The sequence below is a fragment of the Drosophila sulfurigaster genome, chromosome 2L, assembly GCF_023558435.1.
Source record: "Drosophila sulfurigaster albostrigata strain 15112-1811.04 chromosome 2L, ASM2355843v2, whole genome shotgun sequence".
In the NCBI taxonomy this organism is placed as follows: domain Eukaryota; kingdom Metazoa; phylum Arthropoda; class Insecta; order Diptera; family Drosophilidae; genus Drosophila; species Drosophila sulfurigaster.
The window spans coordinates 15,174,134-15,196,432 of NC_084881.1; the positions used below are offsets into that span (position 1 = coordinate 15,174,134).

The 22,299-nt window shown below is 37.7% G+C and overlaps 1 protein-coding gene and 1 long non-coding RNA gene across 2 annotated transcripts in view; one reads left to right on the forward strand and one right to left on the reverse strand.

Annotated features, from left to right (window-relative positions):
• Positions 1 to 22,299, reverse strand: part of LOC133850742 (uncharacterized) — an 86,370-nt gene that overhangs the window by 16,837 nt on the left and 47,234 nt on the right. Inside the window, exon 2 of the long non-coding RNA XR_009895691.1 lies at positions 18,750 to 18,785. This is a non-coding gene — a long non-coding RNA (uncharacterized LOC133850742). The remainder of the gene's footprint in view (positions 1 to 18,749; positions 18,786 to 22,299) is intronic.
• LOC133850800 (uncharacterized) lies at positions 1,553 to 18,214 on the forward strand. The gene is made up of 4 exons (XM_062287010.1): positions 1,553 to 1,816; positions 1,879 to 2,052; positions 2,109 to 2,259; positions 18,045 to 18,214. Exons 1-4 carry the CDS (start codon positions 1,553 to 1,555, stop codon positions 18,212 to 18,214), a joined length of 759 nt encoding a protein of 252 aa, XP_062142994.1.

Below are 22,299 nucleotides of genomic sequence, written 5' to 3' on the forward strand. Positions count from 1 at the left end.
TATACCTGACTACACAATTTATATTATGTATATAATTTCAAAATATATCAAAGAGGAAAAAATATACCATATTGAACTATGAATTAAAATACACAAATCAAAACGGAATATTTGCAGCAAAATGTTACAGAAATAAAAATAACAAGTAAGAAAGTTACAGTCGAGTGTGCTCGACTGTGAAATACCCGCTACCCATTTTTAATAAAGGCAAAATATTGCGGTATCATTTTCAAAATATACCACTAAAAATACTAAAAATATACCAAATGGTATGTTTGGTATATCGATGTAGTACACCATTCAAAATATACCATAGACGGCACAATGTGCCAGATTGTCGGCCAAAGCAACTCAGACCCCTAGTAAGTAGACGTTTTTGACCATACAAAAGTATTGCTTTAATAACTCCCACAATTTTTATCTGATCGCAACCAAATTTTCAGGAATCATAACTACTACAGTTATTATTGTACATACCAAAATTAGTAACTCTAGCTTTAAAATTAGGCTTGTTACTCGATTTTTTTGATTTGCGGGGGCGGAAGTGGGCGTGGCAAAAATTTGAAACAAACCTGATCTGTGTGCAAACATAACAAATGCTGTCGAATTATAACTCTATCTCTTATAGTCTCTGAGATCTAGATGTTCATACGGACAGACACACAGACGGACAGACGGACATGGCTAGATCGTCTCGGCTGTTGACGCTGATCATGAATATATATACTTTATGGGGTCGGAGATGCCTCCTTCTACCTGTTACATACATTTCCTGTCGGCACAAAGTTATAATACCCTTCTACCCTATGGGTAGCGGGTATAAAAATAGTGGCGGTAAAAAATGTCCCGTGCGCGATGCCCGTGCGAGTTTTCTTCAAATTGAACTAAAAAAAAAAAATACAAGTCGTTTTTGAAAAAAATTTTAACCTTCTTAAAGAGGCATCAATGCAGAAAAATTTAAAATTAGTAGCATTAAAATATTGCCTCTGGATTCGCTGAAATTTGCGTTTGAATTGGTTGACCTCTTAAACCACTTCCGTTTTGTGTCCAGTGCGAATCACTTGACGTCTGCAATTATCTTCTGAATGAAAAAATACCCAACATCAATCTTTGCACCAATGAAAGAGCTAATAAAATGCTATACATTAAGCGTTTCAGTTGAAAAAAAACTTTTCCTTTTTACCGTGTTTTACTTTGAACGCGTACGAATGTCCCGTGCGCGATTTTGGAAATGCCCCTATGGATATACACATTTTTAATCTGACTGTCCGACACAATTCGATCTATAGATCACAGTACAATTACATTAACAATAACAGTAACATTACATTATTGCGATTGCAATCACTTTATTTATATGTATATTAATTATCGAGTAACTGATTGATGTTCGCTACAATAACTTGACTGACACAGAATAATGAACAATCACTAAAAGATAAAAATCGAATCCCACATACTATATAATTAAGCACACTCATTTATATTGTATAAGCTGCAATATTTTTGTATAAATATCGTAAGTAAGCCCAAGATCAAATCAGTTATAAATATGGAAAATACAAAGTTCTACAAGTATTATTTGTCTTTCAAAGTACTGATCTTGGTACTAGGAATCGCAAGTGGATGGAACTATCGCCTAGAACTCGAAAATGAAGAAATATTTACCACATGCAAAAAACAATCAGCAAACTTCAAGGATATTACAGACTTGCTAGATTTCTCCCAATTAACGATTCAAGAGATTGGTGATAAAGTACAAGTATCAGGAAATGTTACGTCTAAATGGAATTACGATCCAACCGATCATCTTGAAGTAATTTATTTTGAATTTTGGTTTACTTATGATTCAAAGCAACCCCTGTAAATATTTTACAGGCTTCAGTAACGGTGTTTCATTTAGATCGTCGAGAATGGGTGAATACCTTGATAAGCATGGTATTTAAAGACGTCTGCAAAGTCTTGTATGATGAACACCAGGAATGGTACAGGCAGTGGACCAAGCATATAGTAAACGCAAATGACGTGAAGGATAAATGTCTTTTAAATGGTGTAAGTTCTCATGAAAATATCCTAAATGCATTTAAAGTTAATTTCCATTTCAATAGACAAAATTGATTCATGAAACATTTACAATGGAAATGATGCTAAACCTACCAATAATTGGTACTGAAGGACGACATAAGTTGGCAATCATGATAAAAGCTATTGATAAAAATCAAAAGGTGCGCAATCCAATCTTATGCACCGAAATTATTGGTGAGGTATTTAGAGTTTAATTGTTTGTGGCAAAAAATTAAATTAAATAAATTCATGTCAAGACACTAAATTTGCATATTTATTGTTGGCTTATATTTTGATAAATAAACAGCGATCGCTATTCATACAAAGTGTAGGCGAGTCAAGCTGGGAACCAAGCAGGTTTGTAATACAATAAGAACACAAAGACTATAAAATGTCATACAAAAGTATTTCTTAAATAACTTCAACAATTTGTATCCGATCGTAAATTAGTTATTATTATATTTACCACAAATCTAATGATTTTCGCGTTTTTTATTCGTATTTTATCGATTTGCAAGAGCGAAAGTGGGCGTGGCAACTAAATTTAACTTGATCTATGTGCAAACATAAAAAGTGCTTTAGAAAAATGATATCTTCATCTCTTTTAGTCTCTGAGTTCGAGGTGTTTATTCGGATGGACAGACAGACAAACGGACAAGGGATATGGCTTTATTAACTCGGATATTGACGCTGATAAAGAAGATTGGAGATGCAAAGTAATAATACTCTTCTACCCTATATATTTATAAACAACTTCCAGAATGTCACTGAATTAGCTGTGAACCAAAAACAAGTTTGTCATACAGTAAAAAACAACTTATGAAAGTTTAGTTGTTTAGTAAAAAATAGTTTAATGATATGTAAGATTACAATATTCATTCCATAAATTTATATTAAAGGTACTGTATATAATTATAGCACGATTTGTAACATATGTTTTAATATAATACTGAAGTCATAAATGGGCCATAAAAATGATAAGGTCATAGGGTGGTGGCTCTATTGCATAAAGCGTAAACATACATCGCATATTTGAGCACATTTGTCTATTTGTCTGACATATTACTAACCGCATCCCTGCACTGTCAAGAATGCGCCTAAAAGTATGCTTCACGCATTTCAATGCTGCTGCTGCTGCTACTGCAGCATCGAAAGTGCAAAGAGGCACACCTACACACACCTACACACACAATCGGTAGCTGCATCTAATGTATGCACATAAGGATATATTTGCACAGTTTCGCATTTCAATTTCGCAGTGTGTGCACACGCATATCCTGTGTCCATGCATCTATCGATAACTGAATCAGCAGCACTCGAAACCTTCTCTACGTCATTCTCATCATTCCACACTGCACTGCCGATGATGATTATGATGATAATGATAATGATGATGATGACTATAGCGTTGCGCTAAAGCTCTGACTGCATATTTGGTGCCATTTGGCCAGCAGCTAAACATTTACAAAATTTAATTAGGCAAACAGCGCGATGCTCACTAAATAACCCATACAAGCATGAACAAGTACACACACGCACAGTCACGCACACACACATACGAGCATGCAGTGGCATTGGAATGACAGCCATTTTGAGTTCAGTCAACAGGCAGGTGCTTCGTCATTTGGTTTCGTTCGATGGCTATTCAATAATTTCATGCCCTATTCGATGGCATCTCGTTCAATCATCCCATTGACTTTTCGACACATACTGCACACACACACACGCACACACCGACACATCAAGTTATCCTCACATATAGACCCATACTCATTTTGCATATTTGGTTTATTAAATAATTACGCTCTAATTGCCAAAGCTTCTGCGGTTTGCCAGTCAGCAGCTGCAACATCAACAACAACCACACACACTCATACACACATACTCTTACACTCATCATACGCTCGTACACTTCAAAATAATGTCAGCTGATGAGAAATGAGGTTTACTCTAGTCCCGCTCATCGTTTCGATAAGTGGCAGCTCTGCTTTTATCAAGCGACCACGTTGCAACAACGAGCACTAAAGCAACTCTCACTCTCTTTCTCTGATTTGGCGGCAACCAATCAACTTGATTGAGTGAACCAAAAAAAAAAAAGTGGAAACAAACAACAAAAAATTACGTCCACGACTGTTGCTGCACAAAAAAAACAGTAAAATTCTACTAAAACGAACAAAGAATTTGAAAATTGCATTTATGTAGAGTCAAAATACAAGGGAAACAAGAAGGGAGAAGAAAAATCGTAGAAAATGCAAAATGAAATCAGAATTTGTATTTGTCATGAACGGTTCCACTAATATTTTATAATAGAAAAAGTAAAAATAATAGTATAAATAAGAAAAATTTACTTTTCCGACTTTAAATTCTTTTTTGGAATACATTTTTTTCTTTTAAATTAAAGTGAATTTGCAAGCAGCAAAGAACAATGCAATCCAGAAACTATTAAGAATCAAGGTTTCTAAAAATTTAAGGTTGTATCGCAAACACTAATGTAGAGCGAAATTGTTATGAGTATTGAGAAAAAAAACAAAAATATGTTAGAAAAGTTAAAAATTAAATGCGATTGAGTAAACTTTTCTGAAAACTGAAGTGAAACAATCATTCTTAAAATCGAAAATGAGCCTCAAACATTTATGTACAGCTAATTTTTTTTATGTTTATAGAATTTGTTTTTCTTTCTTCAATTCTAATGGAATACATTTTTCTGCAAACTTAAATTGAAACCTCAAGCAGCGAAATCATATTATTATTTTAAGATTGAACCTAGAGCATTAATGTAAAGTGCACTTTTTTTTAAGGGTATCGAGAATTTGTTTTTGTACTTTCTTACTTCTAAGCTACGAGTATTAGAATAAACTTAACTACACACTTAAGATGAATTCTTAAGCATTGTAAAACTATCATCATCTAAAACAATGTCACCCCAAAACTTTGCATGTAATAAACAAATGAAAATAACACCAAAAAAACATTGCTATTACAATAAAATTTAACGTGCCGACACGACAACTCTTCTTGCCGTCAGCATTCGCTTTGCACATTTCAATTAGTAAAAAATTTGATCGTTTCATTTGCACATACGAACATATACGTGAAAAGTTTTCAACCAATCAATTAAATTGTGCTATATCACGCCATGTGCAAATGTGAACACAAAAAATAAACGACAAAAAATAAGTAACAACAGTAGAAAAAAAAAAAAATTAAGCAAAAAATATTAAAAATAATAAAGCTTGCATCAACATTGAAAAGCGGCAACCTTTGTGGATTTTACAAACGCACATTGACTGTTTTCACATCAAAAGGAAAACATTTGGGGGTCTCAATATGAATAGAATCGAATATTTATTCATCTGCTCTACCGTGTGAGCATTCCTATCTTTTGTTTTGTTTTATTTATTACCACTGCGAAAAAGCACATTGCGCGTTCCTCGCTGTCCAACAAAGTTCTTATGTTTCGAAAAAATTAAAAATAAAAATAAATGTTGTAAGTAAGTCTCTGGTGGCATTTAAATAGCATTCAACACAGCGTTGAAGTGAAAAATTTGAATTCATTCATTCTTAAATTGAACAGCAAATTTATCCACGCGTATTTATTGAGCATATATTAATTATGCTGCGTTCTCTATTGGTATAAATACACTATGAATTCATTAACAAATTGCTGTATATATTCATTGGCTCTATTTCATATTATATTTAAAAACAATAGTTGACCAATAATGAATTCATTTCGCATGTGATATCAATATTAGCCAATATTCACTGTAGTCAACAGCATCAAGCTGTCCCTTACAATGGTCTTCTCCTCCTCCTCCACCTCTGTCTCCATCCCTGGGCAGTTACGTGGCCATAATTAAATGTCGACATGCAACGCCGTTGCAAAGTCAGCTCTACACAGCAACAGCAGGAGCAGCTGTGATTTTGGATGTGAGTGAAGGTAGTTAACAGGGTAACTGTGAGTGAGAGAGAGAGGGAGAGAGAAAGCATGTGAGTGTGTGTGTGTGTTTGGTCTTTTTGGCGCCTCTGCACGTAATGATGTAATAAAATCATTTCACACCTCATGAAATGTCGGAAATTTCCGTTGAAATTCGATTGAACTTCCGCTGGCAACGAGACTGCAGCAACGGGACTGCGGCCCTTTGGACCGTCGACTAGGCACGAGACTCTGGGCCATTGGGCCTTTGGCTACAGCTTTGGCTTTGGCTTTCGGATGATGCATGTACGTGGCGTGTATATCATTATTGTATATCGCAAATACATACTCAGTGTGTGTACATATACATACTATATGTATCAACTGCATGGCAACTCAACAGCACGCACACCAACACACACACACACACAAACACACTCCATCCTCTCTTCTTCTTTCTGCGCCACTCACATGCTGACGTTTTAATTTTATTCGAAGCTAGAGCTGAACTACGAAAAATCCTTGACTTGAAATTGATTGAAATGATATTGCAAAGGCGTGTTGCCAATGGCCAAAGCGTGCGTGGGCGATCGGCTTTTCCGCTGTCATTGCTGTTGCTGTTGCTGTTGCTGTTGTTGCTTTCGTCGTATCGTAAAAACACAGGAAATCATTTCGTCATTCCATAAATTGTTATGTCGTAAATCTTTGCAATCAAATGCCCGCACACAGACACACGTACACACTACACTGCCTGCAAAATGCCCGGCCCAAGCATAACACACACAACACAAGTCAGCCAGGGCCAACATCAGTCGCTTTGTCTGGTCCACCAGGAGCCAAAAGACTGAAGCTGCCTGCCATCATCGTGTGTTGTGTGTCGTCCTTGAGGCCTTCATTCTTTTGTGAACAAATTGTTGCCATGACTGCGGCTCAAGTTCATTGTATCTCACAGCTCGGCTGTGATTTGGCCAACTAGCTCCAAAACTGAGGCTGGCTGAGATGCCTTTTAACCCATACGCAATTAATAGGGGTATAATTTAGGACAGCCAATGAATAAAGGCAAACAAATGGAGAATTTCAGATGAATATTCAAAATGAGAAAGAAAGAGTATGCAAATGGTAAATCCGTTTTATTTTAAAGTTAACGCAGAACAGCGTCAAATGATTTATGATTACAATAATAATTTATTTGACCACATATGTATATATCTTTATTCAAAAATCATAAATTATGAATTCATCATTGGCATTTAGAATCAATATGCAGATCTGCTTCTTCAATGATTAAAATAACTACTATTTTTATGAAAATAATATACTTCTTAACTTTAAAGTATATTCAGTATATCTAAATACTAAAAAGAAAATACTAGGTGGTATAACAAATAATAATAATTAATAAAAATTATTACAGATCTGCTTCAAAGGTGCAAATTGTAATTTTAATAATATACTTGTATATCTCAAAATCGATTCAGTATAACTATATACTAAAAATAAGACACTAGATGAGTTGCTTGCTAAGAAAGGCGGTTTTTTGTCTTGGCTTCCAAGGGTTAAAGTGCGAACGTTTTTGGAACAATAAACTAAACGTAGTGTAGTCAACCTTAGCAGGACAGGTGTCAACAGGCACTCTTCCCGGTTCAAGCTGGTTTGGCATGTGAAGCACGTGCAGCCTAACCTCAAAATGTGGCATGAGGCATGAGGCATGTGGCAGCAAAGGCGGTGCCAAGTCAAAGCCGGATGCTGCAGCCAAGTAAACAGAAAACGACAAAACGGATGTGTAGTTCATAAATTTCGTCAACTCGCCATAATAACAAACTTCAAGTCGAAGCAATACACACACGTACACACACACAAACACACACACACAAGCCTATATACATTGACTGGCAGCTGAAAGAAAAAATTGACTTGTCGCATGCCCATAGATTACACAACATATCATTTTGGATGAGGGCCAAAATGAAACGAAGGATCTTGCTGTTAGGTGTGAAGCCAACAGCATAAAGAACAACAGGAGCATCAAAAAAAGAAGAAGAAGAAGAAAATCGATGCTTCAGACAGGCTGCCAAAGTCCGTTCAAAAAAAGTGAACCAAGGGCCAAGTCAAGTCGACTCAGAGTTAGAGTCAAGTCATCTAGTGGCAAAATCATAAATATCGACAAGGCGATGCGAAGATTTTGCCTCCTCCTTGGCAGGTGAATTTGTCACGGCCTGTCCAGCAGACAAGTTCACATCGCAGGCCACATCCATGTCCTGATGTTGCTGCTTCTGTTGCCTGGCCATTAGTCAAAAGTGTGACGAACGAGGCGCCGCAACAAGGCAAACAACAAGGCCAGACATCGGGTTTCACTCAAGGGTTTCCATCGAAATCGAGCAAGGGAAATGGATTGGGTTGGACGTGGGTTTTGGGTTGGGAAACGACTTTGCTGCTGTCTGGGCCATTAGTTGGTCTACAATTTATTGACCTTTTTGTACAATTTTCAATATAACGGAACTATTAAGCAGTTAAATGATAAATTATGCGCCGCAATAAGCAGCGCCAACGTCCAACCGTGAAAGCTTTTATGATGACGCACTTCCGCACTTTGATTCTCTCCCTTTCCCCCCAAAAAAAAACCTCCCAACTTGTGTCTGTCGCAGTCGTTGTCTCCACATCTGTCTCGCTTCTGTTCATTCTGTCTCTGTCTCTGTCTGTCAAACAGAGGCTCGTCTCTCTGGTCAACCAAGCACATTGGCGCTGCGGGGCGTGCGCTTCAATTGCGACTTTTATGGCACATCAATCGTGCTCCCATCCACATCCTGGACTGCCGGACGACTCCGGGACGATTCGTGGACGTCTCGCCCCGGCACAGGCCGTTAACTTTTATTGATTTCAATGGCCGGGATTTGCACAGTGATTGCCCAGGCTGACCAACCGAGCAGCTAACCAAGCAACCATCGAGTCAGCCATCCAGATAGTCACCCAGTAAGGCAACCAGCTCATAAAGTGCCCTCAACGCCTTTGACTTAACAATTCGCTTTGTCTTTTGCCGCACTATCGAAAGCGAATAACAGAGAGGAAGAGAGAGTGGAACGGGTTTAGCCCCAGTGGCGGGGATCATTAAGTCAAGCACGACCCATAAATAAAACACACACACACACTTTCGCACATCAATTGAAAGTTTCAGCGCTTTAAGGCTTGATTCAACTCAGGTGTCCGGTTTTGGGAGAGATTTCTAGGATATATTTTATGTAGTGCTCGAGAATGACATAATTATAATAAAATAGAAGCAATGCAAACGCCATTAGGGCAATTCAAATGGAAGTGAAATAAGCTTAAATAAATATTAAAGGATAAATAACTATTTCGGTGGGAAATTCGATATCAATGAAAATAATTTACAATGGCTTTTATAGCGCATTCAGTTGACCTTTAATAAATTATTTTAATGGTTGTGAAAAGGGTTGGATGCTAGAGCAAATTAAATATCGTGGAGCCATAATTCTAACATTGGAATTCCAACATTAAATGCAAGTTTAAAGAAAAAGACACACAACAAAAGCCATCACATAATATTTATTTCTCGAATAGAAAATCAAACTGACAAACTGACTTTTTACATTACTCACAACATAAAGCAGAGATTGCGAAGAGATTAATTTATTTATAAGCTGGGGATGAACAAAAACAAATACTTGTAGAGTCATTGCGAATCATGGATAAACATTTTATAGTTATGAGATTAGGACAAGGATTTGAAACAGCAGCCTGCAATTTGCCATTGTCTGGCAGTTAAGTCGTCTTTCACTCGTACTCTCACTCTCTCTCTCTCTTCCCACTTTCTCCGCACTCTGATCCTTGTGTCCTACTTGTGTGATAAGAGCAGAGGTTTTCCAAGAAGCATCCTGCAGTGGTTTTAAAACGTATAAACATTATTGCGAGTGTGCTCTGTTCTGTTCTCAGCTCAACTCTGAGCCCTGAGCTCTCTGAGCTGATGCTGCTCACTGAATGGTGAAGCAAATGTGAATGGGAATCTGGCAGAGTAAAGAGAGGGAGAGTGGAGGGAACCGTTACCCCTGGGCACTAAGTGTTGTCTGAATGCAATGGAACTCAAATGGTGGCCGACTAATGCCGCAGCTTAGTGCCAGCTGCCTCCTACTCCGCTGTACTCACTTCATTCCCTTCTCCATTTTCTCCCCCTTCTCCCTTGCCAAGAGCATGCTCATGTCTCTGCGTGTAATTAACATGGCATTCAAAGCCAAATCTCTGTTAGATTTTCCACATGTGGTTTGCTTCCTTCAGCTTCTCGGAGAGTGTCGAGTGTTGAAAATGTCTTGAATGTTTCAACATTTTCAACAGCTACAATTTCAACACCCAAGAATTTTCGACTGTTTTTCCTATTATATTTTTTCGAGTTAAGTTGATTTGTTTAGGCGCGTGCCTCATCCACCATGCAACATGTCAATTAGTTGACTGTTACAACAAAATGGCAGCAAGCTGCCAAATTTAATTTGTGCAAACGCCTTTAGTCTGCCCCCTCAATACTTCAGAGAAAACTGAAGCTATTCTCTAGCCCCTCGAACGTCTCGAGTGGCTTCGGCTTGTTGAATGGATTCAAAGCATTTTCATGTCACAGAAACGAAGCGAAAACTTTTCAACATGTGTTGGCAGCTCTCCCGGCTGGACGAAACCAAAAAGAAGTAAAAACGAGCAAAGCAAGTAGGAAAAAATCGTGAAAAACTCGTCCGAAAGTTGTAGGAAAGCAGCAGCAGCAGCGGGAGGAGCAGTCAGGGAAAGCGGTAAAAGAAGAAAAAGGTGCCAAGTGGCAAGTGGCAGGTAATAATCTATGCATGTATGGCTGACTTTGTGTGAGTGTGAGTAAGAGTGTAGCCAACACTTGGCAGCACTTTACATTTATTGTGGCAGTCGTCTGTGTGTTTGTGTTGAGGGCTGAGCTTAAGGCACTGCCAAGGGGCAACAACTAGACCGTGGGGAGAGAAGGGGCAGTGCATTCGAAAGTGCCTGTCATGGCTGGCGAAACCCAAAGCTAACTGTGCAAACAGTTGGGCGACATGGCCGCAAGTTCTAAGCTGTCTTAGTTGCTTATTATGCAGCAACCCTTCCCCTTCCCCGTCCCTGTCCGCTCTTAGCCTTCTTTCGCCTTTCGTTGGCCCACAAGCAATTCCTGTCAAGTCATTGCCAGCTTCGGTGCCGTGCGGAAATGAGCAGCTGTCTTGCGCTGTGACTTCTCCATCGGCTCCCCCGACTGCCCCCCAATCTCCGCTCTCTTCCTCTCACACACGACCATTCAGGCTTAAGCTTTGTAAGTGCCACGCCCACAACTTTTGCGCCCACACGCTCTGTTGCCTTTGGGGACCACTTGTGCTAAGTAGTCGCTGCAGTAGAGTGCAATGAAATTTTAGCTGTAGTCGAGCTCAACGAGTAGCATAGCTACTAAGTCAAATTCACACACAGACACACGCACACACTTACACATACACACATGTACACACATGCACATAACAGCAGCAGCAACAGCAACAGCAGCTGCAGCTGTGGCAGTCATTTTTTATCATCATTTCCGTAACTCGTTGACAAACGGAAGCGCCGAGCCGTTCAGGCAATGGCAACTGAAAGAAACCAACAACTAAACACACATACAGACACACACACACACACGCTCTCCTACGCCACACGGAAATGACCGAAATGGCAGCCCATCCTCACCATCCCCATCCCCATCTCCATTCCCATTTCCATTGCTTATAACATGTATTTCACTACACACACACAACTACTACGACTACACTCCTGCACTTGGAACTACTTTTCCATTTTCCATGTAAGCAACGTGTGAAGCACCCTTTAGCCAAGCGAGTTAGAGTTATGCTTCTGGCTCCTCCTCAAAAGAAGCCTATAGCTGAACTGTGAGGTGCCACAAAAGTGATAAAATAAAGTGCGATAAAAACTGCAAAAACGTCTCGCTTATGATGATACAAGTACTTGTTTTTCATCTAAGAGGAAAAGTTTAAGCCACACACAACAACTCTCTCAAATGCGTTGAACATTCAACTTGTCAGGCAAACTTCAGAGAAAAAATATATGTATCTTTTACTATTTACAATATTTACTATTCGGTGTATGAATATCAAATTTTCAATTAACAGTAAACGCAACAAAAATATTTATATTTATATTTATTACTATTATTATTATTATTAAAGGGTTGAAAAGTCAAGAATATTCATATTCAATATTATTATTATAATAGCAATAATACACCATTTAACGCAGCTAAGTGAAATATTCAGTGAGAACGAACAGGATCATTAGTTGCATTGGCTTTAAGCTTTAAAGACAAATTTTAAGTTTTCGTAGCCATGTTAAGCAAAACCTTTCATATTTAATATTTGTAGTGAGATAAAATCTATATTTAAAATGGTTATATTTATAAAATATTTTATATTATTTCTATTTCATTCTTTAAGTTCAGCTAAATATTAAATTATTTATGATATTTACTCATTTATAGTTAACTTGTAATTAAATTAAAGCAGCCTAAGCAATAATTTTTGAAACTGTCTAAATTTTACTTCAATTTAAAATACACATCTTTACTGACATATACTAAATTTTTCATAGCTATCTTAAGCAAAGTTTCATGCAACTTTATAACCTTTAAAGAAACACTCTTTACTCTCATTAGATAGCTCTTTAAAGTCACCTCTACAAAAACATTGCTTTGCAGCCTTGATCATTCAATTAATCAAATTCGTGCGCGTACCTTGACTTCACTTTTATTTACATTAACTTTACAAGTTCGCATTCAATGGCAATTTTTCCTTTGCGCTAGTTCTTCAATATCATTGGTATCAGTTGAAGCTACTCATACCAAAGAAAATGGTTAATTTTCATTCCCGTTTCGTTTCGTTTAGTTTCATTTTTTCCATTTTTTATATTTTTTGTATTGATTCCTTGTTGAATTCACTTGCTGCCTTTAGTCAGTATCCTGCTTGCTCCTCCCTTTTTCCCCCACCAACGTTCTCTTTCGCTATGTGTGTGTCCTTAGAGTCATTTCACACATTTATACAGCTACTTTCTGCCCATCCGTTTTTGCTATCAACAACATTTCCCCATCTCCCCTCTCTACACCAAGTGCTGGCTGCTTTTCTGCCTTCAAGTTGGTGCCCCTTTGATACACATATAGTATAGTATCCCCCCTCTGGCCCAGTCGATGTCTGGCATCGGCATTCACGATTTTTTCGCATTGACAGCAAAATTCGAAATATATTTGCCCAGCATTTGCCGCCTGCCACGCTTTACACCACAAGTAGAAGGAGAAGGATATGGTTTTCAACAGTCTCATGCTCGCACTCTCTCACTCTATCATCTCTCTAGCATCTCACTCTTTCGCTCAAGTGTTGTCCTGGTGGCTGTTTGCTTTACAGCTTGGCACGTTGTGAGGCTCTTGGAATGTTTTTACTGCTGAATGGGTAATTTAGTATTTGGCAATTAGCTTTTGCTTTCGGCCCAGTTAGCCACTAGTCCACTTGTCCACAATGCTCTCGTCCGTGTTGCATAGTGTTCACTTTTTTCCATAGTTTTCTCTCTCTTCGTTTCTCTCTCTCTCTCTCGGTGTGTGTGTGTGTGCAATCGCTCCAGCTCGGCTCGTTTGTTTGTTTATCTGTTAAATTATGCAGTCGTCTATTAAGTGGATAAGATTTATGTTGACCCACCAGCAACAACAGCAAACAACAACAAACAACAGCAGCAAGCAGCAGTTGAAAGCAGTTTGGATTTCCATTTGCTGCCATTTTTTTTGTTATGGCTTATAAATTGAACTTTTCGCTAGTCCTTCGCCTCGTTTCTCTTCATCATCCCCCCTTTCAAAAATAGTTATCATTGTCATTTGATATATGCGAGTGGCTTGGCCATGGCTAGTTTTGATTCCCATATCGAAATGGGTTTTTGCCACTTTTGTTGGCCATTTGTAATTATTTTCCATGTCGCTGCGGCCCCTCCGGCTGCCCTTTGCTGTCATTTCATTTTGTTTGCGCTTCATTAAATATTATTGAAATGCTGCAATTAATTGCGTAATTGTTATTTTATGTCACCGCAACAACAACGACAACGACGAGCATGAACAACAACAATATTGAGTTGGTGTAACACTTTAAGCACTTAACACAACAACAATCATTTGGTCCTGTGGCCAGCGGCACTTTTCTCGAGCTCCTGCGGCCAATTGGTGTTCAGCAAATTTGCACATTAAATTAAACACAAATAACTCGTAAATTGTTTTATGTAAAATGCAACTATGCAATTAGCTGCCAAATCAACAAGCCCGCAAATTAACAACAGCACAACAGCGAGGCAAAATAATAATAAAAATAGTCGTAAATTCAACATTAAAAATGTGTCTCAATATGATTTTATAGGCATATCAAATTCATCGAGTATCGCTTGGAATTGAGATATGGTTAATCAACAAATAAACTTAGCAAAGTTTCTCTCTATAAATTTGTCATGAAATTCTAGAATGAAGTACAAATTTCTAACATATCAACTACACAAAAAACACGTATACGACTCGTCAACCGACTGCAAACTAATATTAAAAATAATTGACATTTAATATGATTTTATAGGCATAACAAATTCATCGAGAATATGTTTAATCAACAAATAAATACATCAAAGTTTCGCTTCAAAAATTTTCCATTAAATTCTGGATTGAAGTAAAATTCACTTGCATATCAACTGCAGAAAAAACACGTATTCGACGCGTCCACCGACTGCAAATTCATTATAAAACTAGTCGATATTTAAGCAAATTTACTGAAAATAGTGTGGAAATTATTGATATGGATAATCAGTAAATAAACTCTGCAAAGTATCGCATAATAAATTTTCCATAAAATTCTAGAATGAAGTTGCAAATCAAGTGCACAAAAAACACGTATACGACTCGTCAACCGGGTGCATAAAAATGACATCAAGTTTTTTTTATTTTTGTTGCAGTCATAGCGACGTTGAACGATTGACTGACATTTCGCTCAGCGAACCTCAGCACATTCACAATCGCAATCGCATTTCCACATTTTACTTGACTCACACGAAATTAGTTCAAATATACGTAAGTAAGTGGCTGGTAATATATACGCAAACACTAAAAAAAAGAGAACAAAATGTGGCTCATTGCATTGCCGGCACAGTAAATCAAAGGCAGCACCAGGCGAAAGCTTGAAGAAGGTGGCGCCAGCCTTGGGCTGTGCCATTTGTCAAAAGTCAACGAGAGCGTTGACAACTGACTGAAGGCGATGGTCACCCGCACACTCTCTCCCCTCTCCCTCGCTCAGTCTGGGATCGGTCAGTAGCAAAACGATTTAATTTCATTATTAAACAATGGGCGACAAAGTGGCAGCAGATTTCATTTATGACCAAGCCAACAGCCCTCAGCCGACAGCCGTCAGCTGAGCCAACACGCGATGTCCACAGTGTAACAAACTGTTCTTTAGCTACGTCACATGTGGAAGGTAGCATGGGGCAAACATTTTTGATGTAAAGCGGCACGCAAAAGTTATGATGTTGATGCATTGCCCAGGAATCAGGTAATTAAACAATATGACAGAAATATTGCAGCACTTGCACAGGCGGCCACTTGACCCCAGACTTGCCTGATTGATGACTGGACATTCGCTGCCGTGTAGCATCATCATCATCGTCATCCTCACATTGGGGGATGAGTGCAAATAATTAACAAATTTCACAATCTAATTGCGATGTTTAATGCACTCACATAATTCACAACCAAAAATGAAGTCACGCCCCTGATTTATGCGACAGCATTTGAGAATGGCTCGCGGCTTAAGCCGTTTATATAATTTATTGGCAACGCTTTCGACCAGCCCAAAAATCACCTTCCACCTGGCCATGTTTGTACATACTTCCGGGGTTCCTCGTTGAGCCGTAAAATAAATAATAATCCAAATAAATGTGCCAAACGAGCGAGAGCGACGAAGGTGAAGGTGGTTTGGTGGGGATGCCAGGATGCCTTTTTAGCCAGGCGTTAATTGACAGTAATTTTATTAGGTAAATGAAGCCGCACAAGGCCGGTAGATGGCGCCAGATTTAACAACACCGTAAATATTTAACAAATTATTCGCTTTTAATGAGCTGGAAAAGTGCAAATCACTGGCGGCTTTTCTGGTTTCCCATTTGTCGCTTTTACTCATCCCTCTTCCACTCTCCACCCTCCCCTTTCACACACTCACCTACGTTGTTCTCGTTTTTTTTGCACTTTTAAATGAAAGGGAAAAATTCAATAATTAAAAGGCGGTTTGCTGAACAACATCCAATTAACCCAGAAAGGCTTTACCTGATCCATAAAGGATCTGTGCATTTAATATCAATTTTAATTCAAATATCACTGTTATCCGACTGCATTGTGCACGACAGACACAAATAAATATGAGTCCATAATACGTATATACCATAGAAGTTATTAAAATGCAATAAGCTTCAATTGCGTTATTTGTTTCGAATGGTGGCTTTACATAATTTAAATGTAACTGACACATATTAAATGCAGTCTACTAAATAACACTTCAGAACTTTACATTGCATTTTTACAGCTTTTATATAACTTGAATTAAATTATCGAGTGTATTTTATGTTGTAAGAAAAGCAAAAAAGCATCAGAATAAAAATTTGATACATATAATGAAAAATACCCAATTTAAAATATACATATATTTTGAGATATATTATATATTTCTATGCCTAAAATCTCTTTCTTTTAGGAACCATTTCTGTTAACATTATCCATTATCATTTTGTAACATTCTGTTAACAATATTAAAAAACTTAATTACAACATTGATTTTAATGCCAAATATTTATAAATTCTACTAAGCACCATTTCTGTTACCTATATCTGTTAACATTCTGTAACATTCTGCTAATATACGCTGTTATAATTATGTTATTATCTGTTTTCAAATGCACTTTACTCATAACTCTTTCTAATCTGATCTGGCTATCTATTGATATTTATAATAAAGTTTCTGCATTTGATTAAGCTTCGTTTTTTTCTGGTAACTACGATTTACTAACATCAGCTGTAACTGTTATTTGAATGTTAATGATTAACAATCGGAATTGCAATATTGATTTAAATGCCAAACATTTATACGTTTCGCTAACATAATCTGTTAACATTCCGTAACATTTTCCTAACATGTGCTGTTACAGTTATGTTATTATTCCTTTTCTTTTACACTTTACTCTCAATTCTTACTGAATGTTTTCCTCAAAAATTGGATCGCAATATGGATTTCTATCTATTGATATTTTAGAATGAAGTTTCATCATTCGTTTAAGCATCATTTCCCTTTCTGTTAACTATACTCTGTTAACAGTAGCTGTAACTGTTACTTTTAATATTGTTGTCACTGCCTATGAAGTGCTCACGCTCTTTCCACACTTAACTCTTTCGACTACGCTGCCAACTTCAGAGCTTGTTCTGCTGCGGCAGTTAGAATTCATAGATTTGGAATTTCACTGTCTGTGGATTGTGTTCGAGTGCTTTGCTGTCTGCCTAGCTATGCTTGCAATGACCCAAAAAACAACAGCTCCCTGTGTCCCAATGTCCTCTGTCCTATGTGCTGTGTGTTAGATGCTTGGCAAGAACTTGGACTGCCATTTACAATTGTTGTCAGACATTTTCATGCGAGCTCATAACATTTTATGCACCAAATAAATTTGCATGTTGCACTTTTGAATAATCGTCGCCGTTGACAAACAACTGGCAGCCAACTCGTTCGCCTGGAAATTCAACCAATCCGTTATTCGCTCTCGTACTCGCATTCGCCTTTGCAATCTCATCCTGCTGTAGCTCGACAAGCTTAAATCGCTAGATCTCTAGCTTCAGCTCCTCCAAGCTGGAGTGTCATGGCTCGGCGCCAGCTGGCAGTTGAGCTGGGGGGCGTGGCAAGCAACGCCCACCGTTCCACAGAGTGCCGCCTGTATCGCCTCTCGCTCTAACTCCTCTTGCATGCAAATTTCTGCTCGCCTCAAGCGGCCGCCAGACACGTAAATTTGGCGGGCGCACGCAGACATCCCGACGACGACGACGACGATGAGAACGAGAACAAGAACGGGAATGAGAACGAGAACGAGGAGTACAACACTAGGACGACTGCGACGGAGCGAGTGAGTAGAACGATGACGACATCCTTGCATGAATGAAGCGCCCAAATGAAATGCCATTAATTTGGCAAATGAATGCGGTTGCGTCTCCAGTGATGCCTCGCCTCGTAGATTGCTTGACTTGGGCCTGACAGCAGCCTGCTGCAGCAACAGCAAAAGCAACAGCAGCAGCAGCCTCGACAACGAGTCCCAGTGCCATCCATCCATCCATTCATCTATCCTCCTACTCTTCCTTTCCACTCTGCTCTGTTCTACCACCTCAGTCAACCACTTGCCATTGCCACTTGGCAGCAATTACCCGACAAGTGTAAGCAAATTTCACGCTCTCCCTCTCTCTCTCTCTCTATCTCTCTCTCTCCACTCTCAATGCAAAATATACTACAGATTCTCTGCTCTTCATAAAGTCATTTAAAATTCAGTTGTGACACATTTATGTGTTCCTGTAAGTTACTTACAGGAAAGCAGAACTGCAGCTGAAGCTATTTACTATATTTAATAGTCATGCGGTTCCTTTACAGTTTGACTGTACAAAATTGTATTCGAATGTTTAGAATTTAAAGTAAAAGCTACTCACCCCTTCATACAGCCAGCTTATTAACTCTTTTAGTTCCTAAAAAGAAAAAAAAATTTTAAATTAAAATTTCAGTTTACTAATTTTTTAGTATTACTCAGCAAATTGTATGTTAAGACTATTAGTTAAAATAACACAATAAATACACATTAATATTTATAAATATCTAATATTAGTTCGCAAACTAATTGAATATTATATATGTATGTTCAGCTAAATTATGTTAATAATAAATACGAATGTATTGTAATATTTCATATTTATTTAGCAAATCATGTGCCTTAAATTCAATGTTAACAAATATGAGGGCTCCAGTGAAGTATGCACAAATTTGCCTTAATTATACCGAAAATATACTAAAATATATTAAAGGCATTGGGAATGCCGATATAGTGGAAATATAAAATAGCAACCACATTTGCATTAAAACCATATTCTAAAAATATACCAAAAATATACCTCAATATACTGAAATATGCCGAAGGCTATATTTGGTAGACCCAATTGTTTCCACTTAAAAAATATAAAATACATTCCACAAATATACCGAAAATATACTAAATGGATTATTTGGCATATCAATATAATTCAATATTCAAACTATAAAACAGAATACTAGATAGATTAGATTGTCAGCCAGAGCAACTAAGATCCAATTGCAGTGGGCTTTTTATGTCATTCAAAGTATTTCTTAAGTTGCTTCGACAATTTTTATCCGATCGCAATAAAATACTAAATACTGCAGTAATAATTCTATGTACGTTATTATTATATGACACCTTAAACTCATTCAAACTCTTTCACCCAAAATACGGCAATTTATTGTATCATGAAATTTTGTTATAAAATTAACTCACCTTTTTTAACTTAAAATTTGTGATACGCTTATAAATAGAATAAGCTTATAACATTCAAATTTGTTTATAATTTGTTTTGCCGTATTGAATTCGCTCATCTCCGCATCGAAATTTAATTGAGTAAATTTTGTTGCGTCTGATGAGCTCGGCTAACCCGAATGTGGGATTTTGTTTTTTTTTTTTTTTTATTATGTGCCAGTCTGTCAGCGAGAATATCAAATTAATTTTTGTGCTGAGAGCGCAGCCTCAACCTCAGCCTCGGTTGCCTCAGCTGACTCAAGTTCTAAAAAACTGCAGCGTCGTCAAAGAAATTCGCCCCCTCAAGCTACACCGCCTTCCCCTCGCTCTACAAGCCCAGCCGCCTTCCTCATTTGATGCTGTCTCAAAAAAAAAGGAAGAAAAAAAAAAGAAACTTGAACGGGCGCCCATAAAATTTGAACAAAAAACATAAAGCTGATGGATTTACGAACTGAGGGCCAAAACACTCACTTTAGCCAAGGAGGTGCTGAGTGTTTGAGTGGGCGAGTTTGGAAGGATGAGAGAGCAGAGAGAGAGAGAGAGAGAGTGAGAAAGGGGGGGTTACTGAGTAGAGGGTGCTGCAGCCAAATAATAATAGTTTTTCACTTGTTCCGTTGACCGCCGTCAGTCGAGCGTTGAGTTTATGTGACAAACGTGACTCAGGCGACAATTGCTCGGCTTTTCGGGGGCCACATCGCACTCTCTCTCTCTCCAGCCTCCGTCTCTCTCTCCTCTGTCTTCTTGGAGCAGTGCTCCAAACACTCCAGGCATTGCCTTTTTATGGCCGCACAATAAAGCGAGCAATTGAGCGTCTTAAAGTGTCGCCCAAGTGCATTTAAATCACACACTTTGCGACCATTTGCCGTAATTTGACTTTAAATGTTATGACCCCGGGTCGGACCTCGTTCAGAGTTCTGTTCTGTTCTGTTCTGTTTCTGGAGGCCCACTCACAGTTAGTTTCCTAGTTGGTAAGCCATTTTATGGTCATGTCTGCCGCTTACAACTGCTGCCACATAAATTTGATGTACATGTCGATTATGTGCCGAGAACGACCCTGTCAGCAAGTTCTCCAGCTCCTCTCACACTCACACACACTCCCCGCTCGACCTTGCTCGAGATCTGTTGCTGCCCTCCGAAAAAAAAAACGAAAAAAAAGAAATGAGGCCATCAAAATATGCAAAATGGTCGCGGCTTTCATTTAAATCATTTTACATTTGAAATACTTCGAAAATAAAAAGCTTTTTTTTCAATTGATTTTTGCACTTCGCCCATAAAAACAAGAGCAACAACATTGCGAACAGCAACAAGAACAAGTGCAATAAAATTAAATGCAACAGCAGCCATAAAAAAAACCTTACATTACTCTTTAGTAAAATATATATATTTTAATACCCTACAATCAATTAGCTCATGGGAAGTCTCAGTGAGAAAATGTTTGTTGAAGGCATGAGAAGTAATTAGAAAATATAAAGATTGTAAAGTGAATATTATTTATAAATTATTTTAAGAATTGCATCCCATATAATTGCAATTATAGAGCACGCGATTGTCGTGCATATTTACAATTTGTCGTTGTTTTATTGCTGCATGTGCTGCAGAATATTCAGCGAGCATTACACATTGAAATCGCTGGCTTAATATGCTAGTTATAAAACTGCACATAGCACTCTCTCTCTCTCTCTCACACACACTCTCTCTCTCACACACACTCTCTCTCTCTCTCTCTCTCTTTTATCTCTCGAGGGACAAACGAAGCGCAGAGAAAGCCTGGGCAAATAAATGGAAAAACAGCAAACGCTGAACCCGACTCAGGCACAAATTAAAAATTGCCCATGACTATAATAAAACCAGTAAGATTGCAAAAGCATATTGTGCAAACCATTGATGGGCTTTCTGAATATCCTGTAGAATGAAAAGAATCTTTAGAGAAACTAACAAAAGAATTCCAGCTCAGGCATAAACATAAACACCCTCTCAACGTATGCAGATTATAATGATGAGCATCGAGTGAGAATGTGAAAATTAAAACAAATATATTTTATTGCTGGCGGACATTTAAACATTGACCATGGAAATAAGGCTACTATCACACCAGGGGCTGTACTCTACTTACCATATACATAACATATACATTCATATATATAGATATAATACTTGCTTGCAGCTTACGAGCATCTGGCATGGGCATTGTTTACAATCGAGAAGCCATTATAAAGACTTGAATATGATTAACGCCTGCTGGTTGCTCTTGTTTAAGCAGTCGTAAAAATGCATTCGAAAGTGCAGCAATATAAAAACAAATAATATGTAAACAATTTCAATAAATATTCTTATATCATAAATAAAGAATATTTAAGAAAATAAAGTTGCCATAATTTTGAAAAATTGTTTAATATTTTATAGAATTTGATCTACACTGAAAAAGACCAACTTATTTAATTAAGAACATTCGTCTTAAAGTAAGAACACTATAAAAACATATGTATTCTTAGAACTAAGAACATTGTCTGAAAATGCATAAATTTGACTAAAAATTTCAGATTTAAGCTTCAAAATTCTGTAATCCATAGAAATTTCTCTAAAGGTTTTTTCTAACATTAAGATTTGCATGTTCTTGACGCACTTTTTAGACCAAAATTCTTAGTACTAAAGCCAAAATCTTGAGTTTAGAACTAATT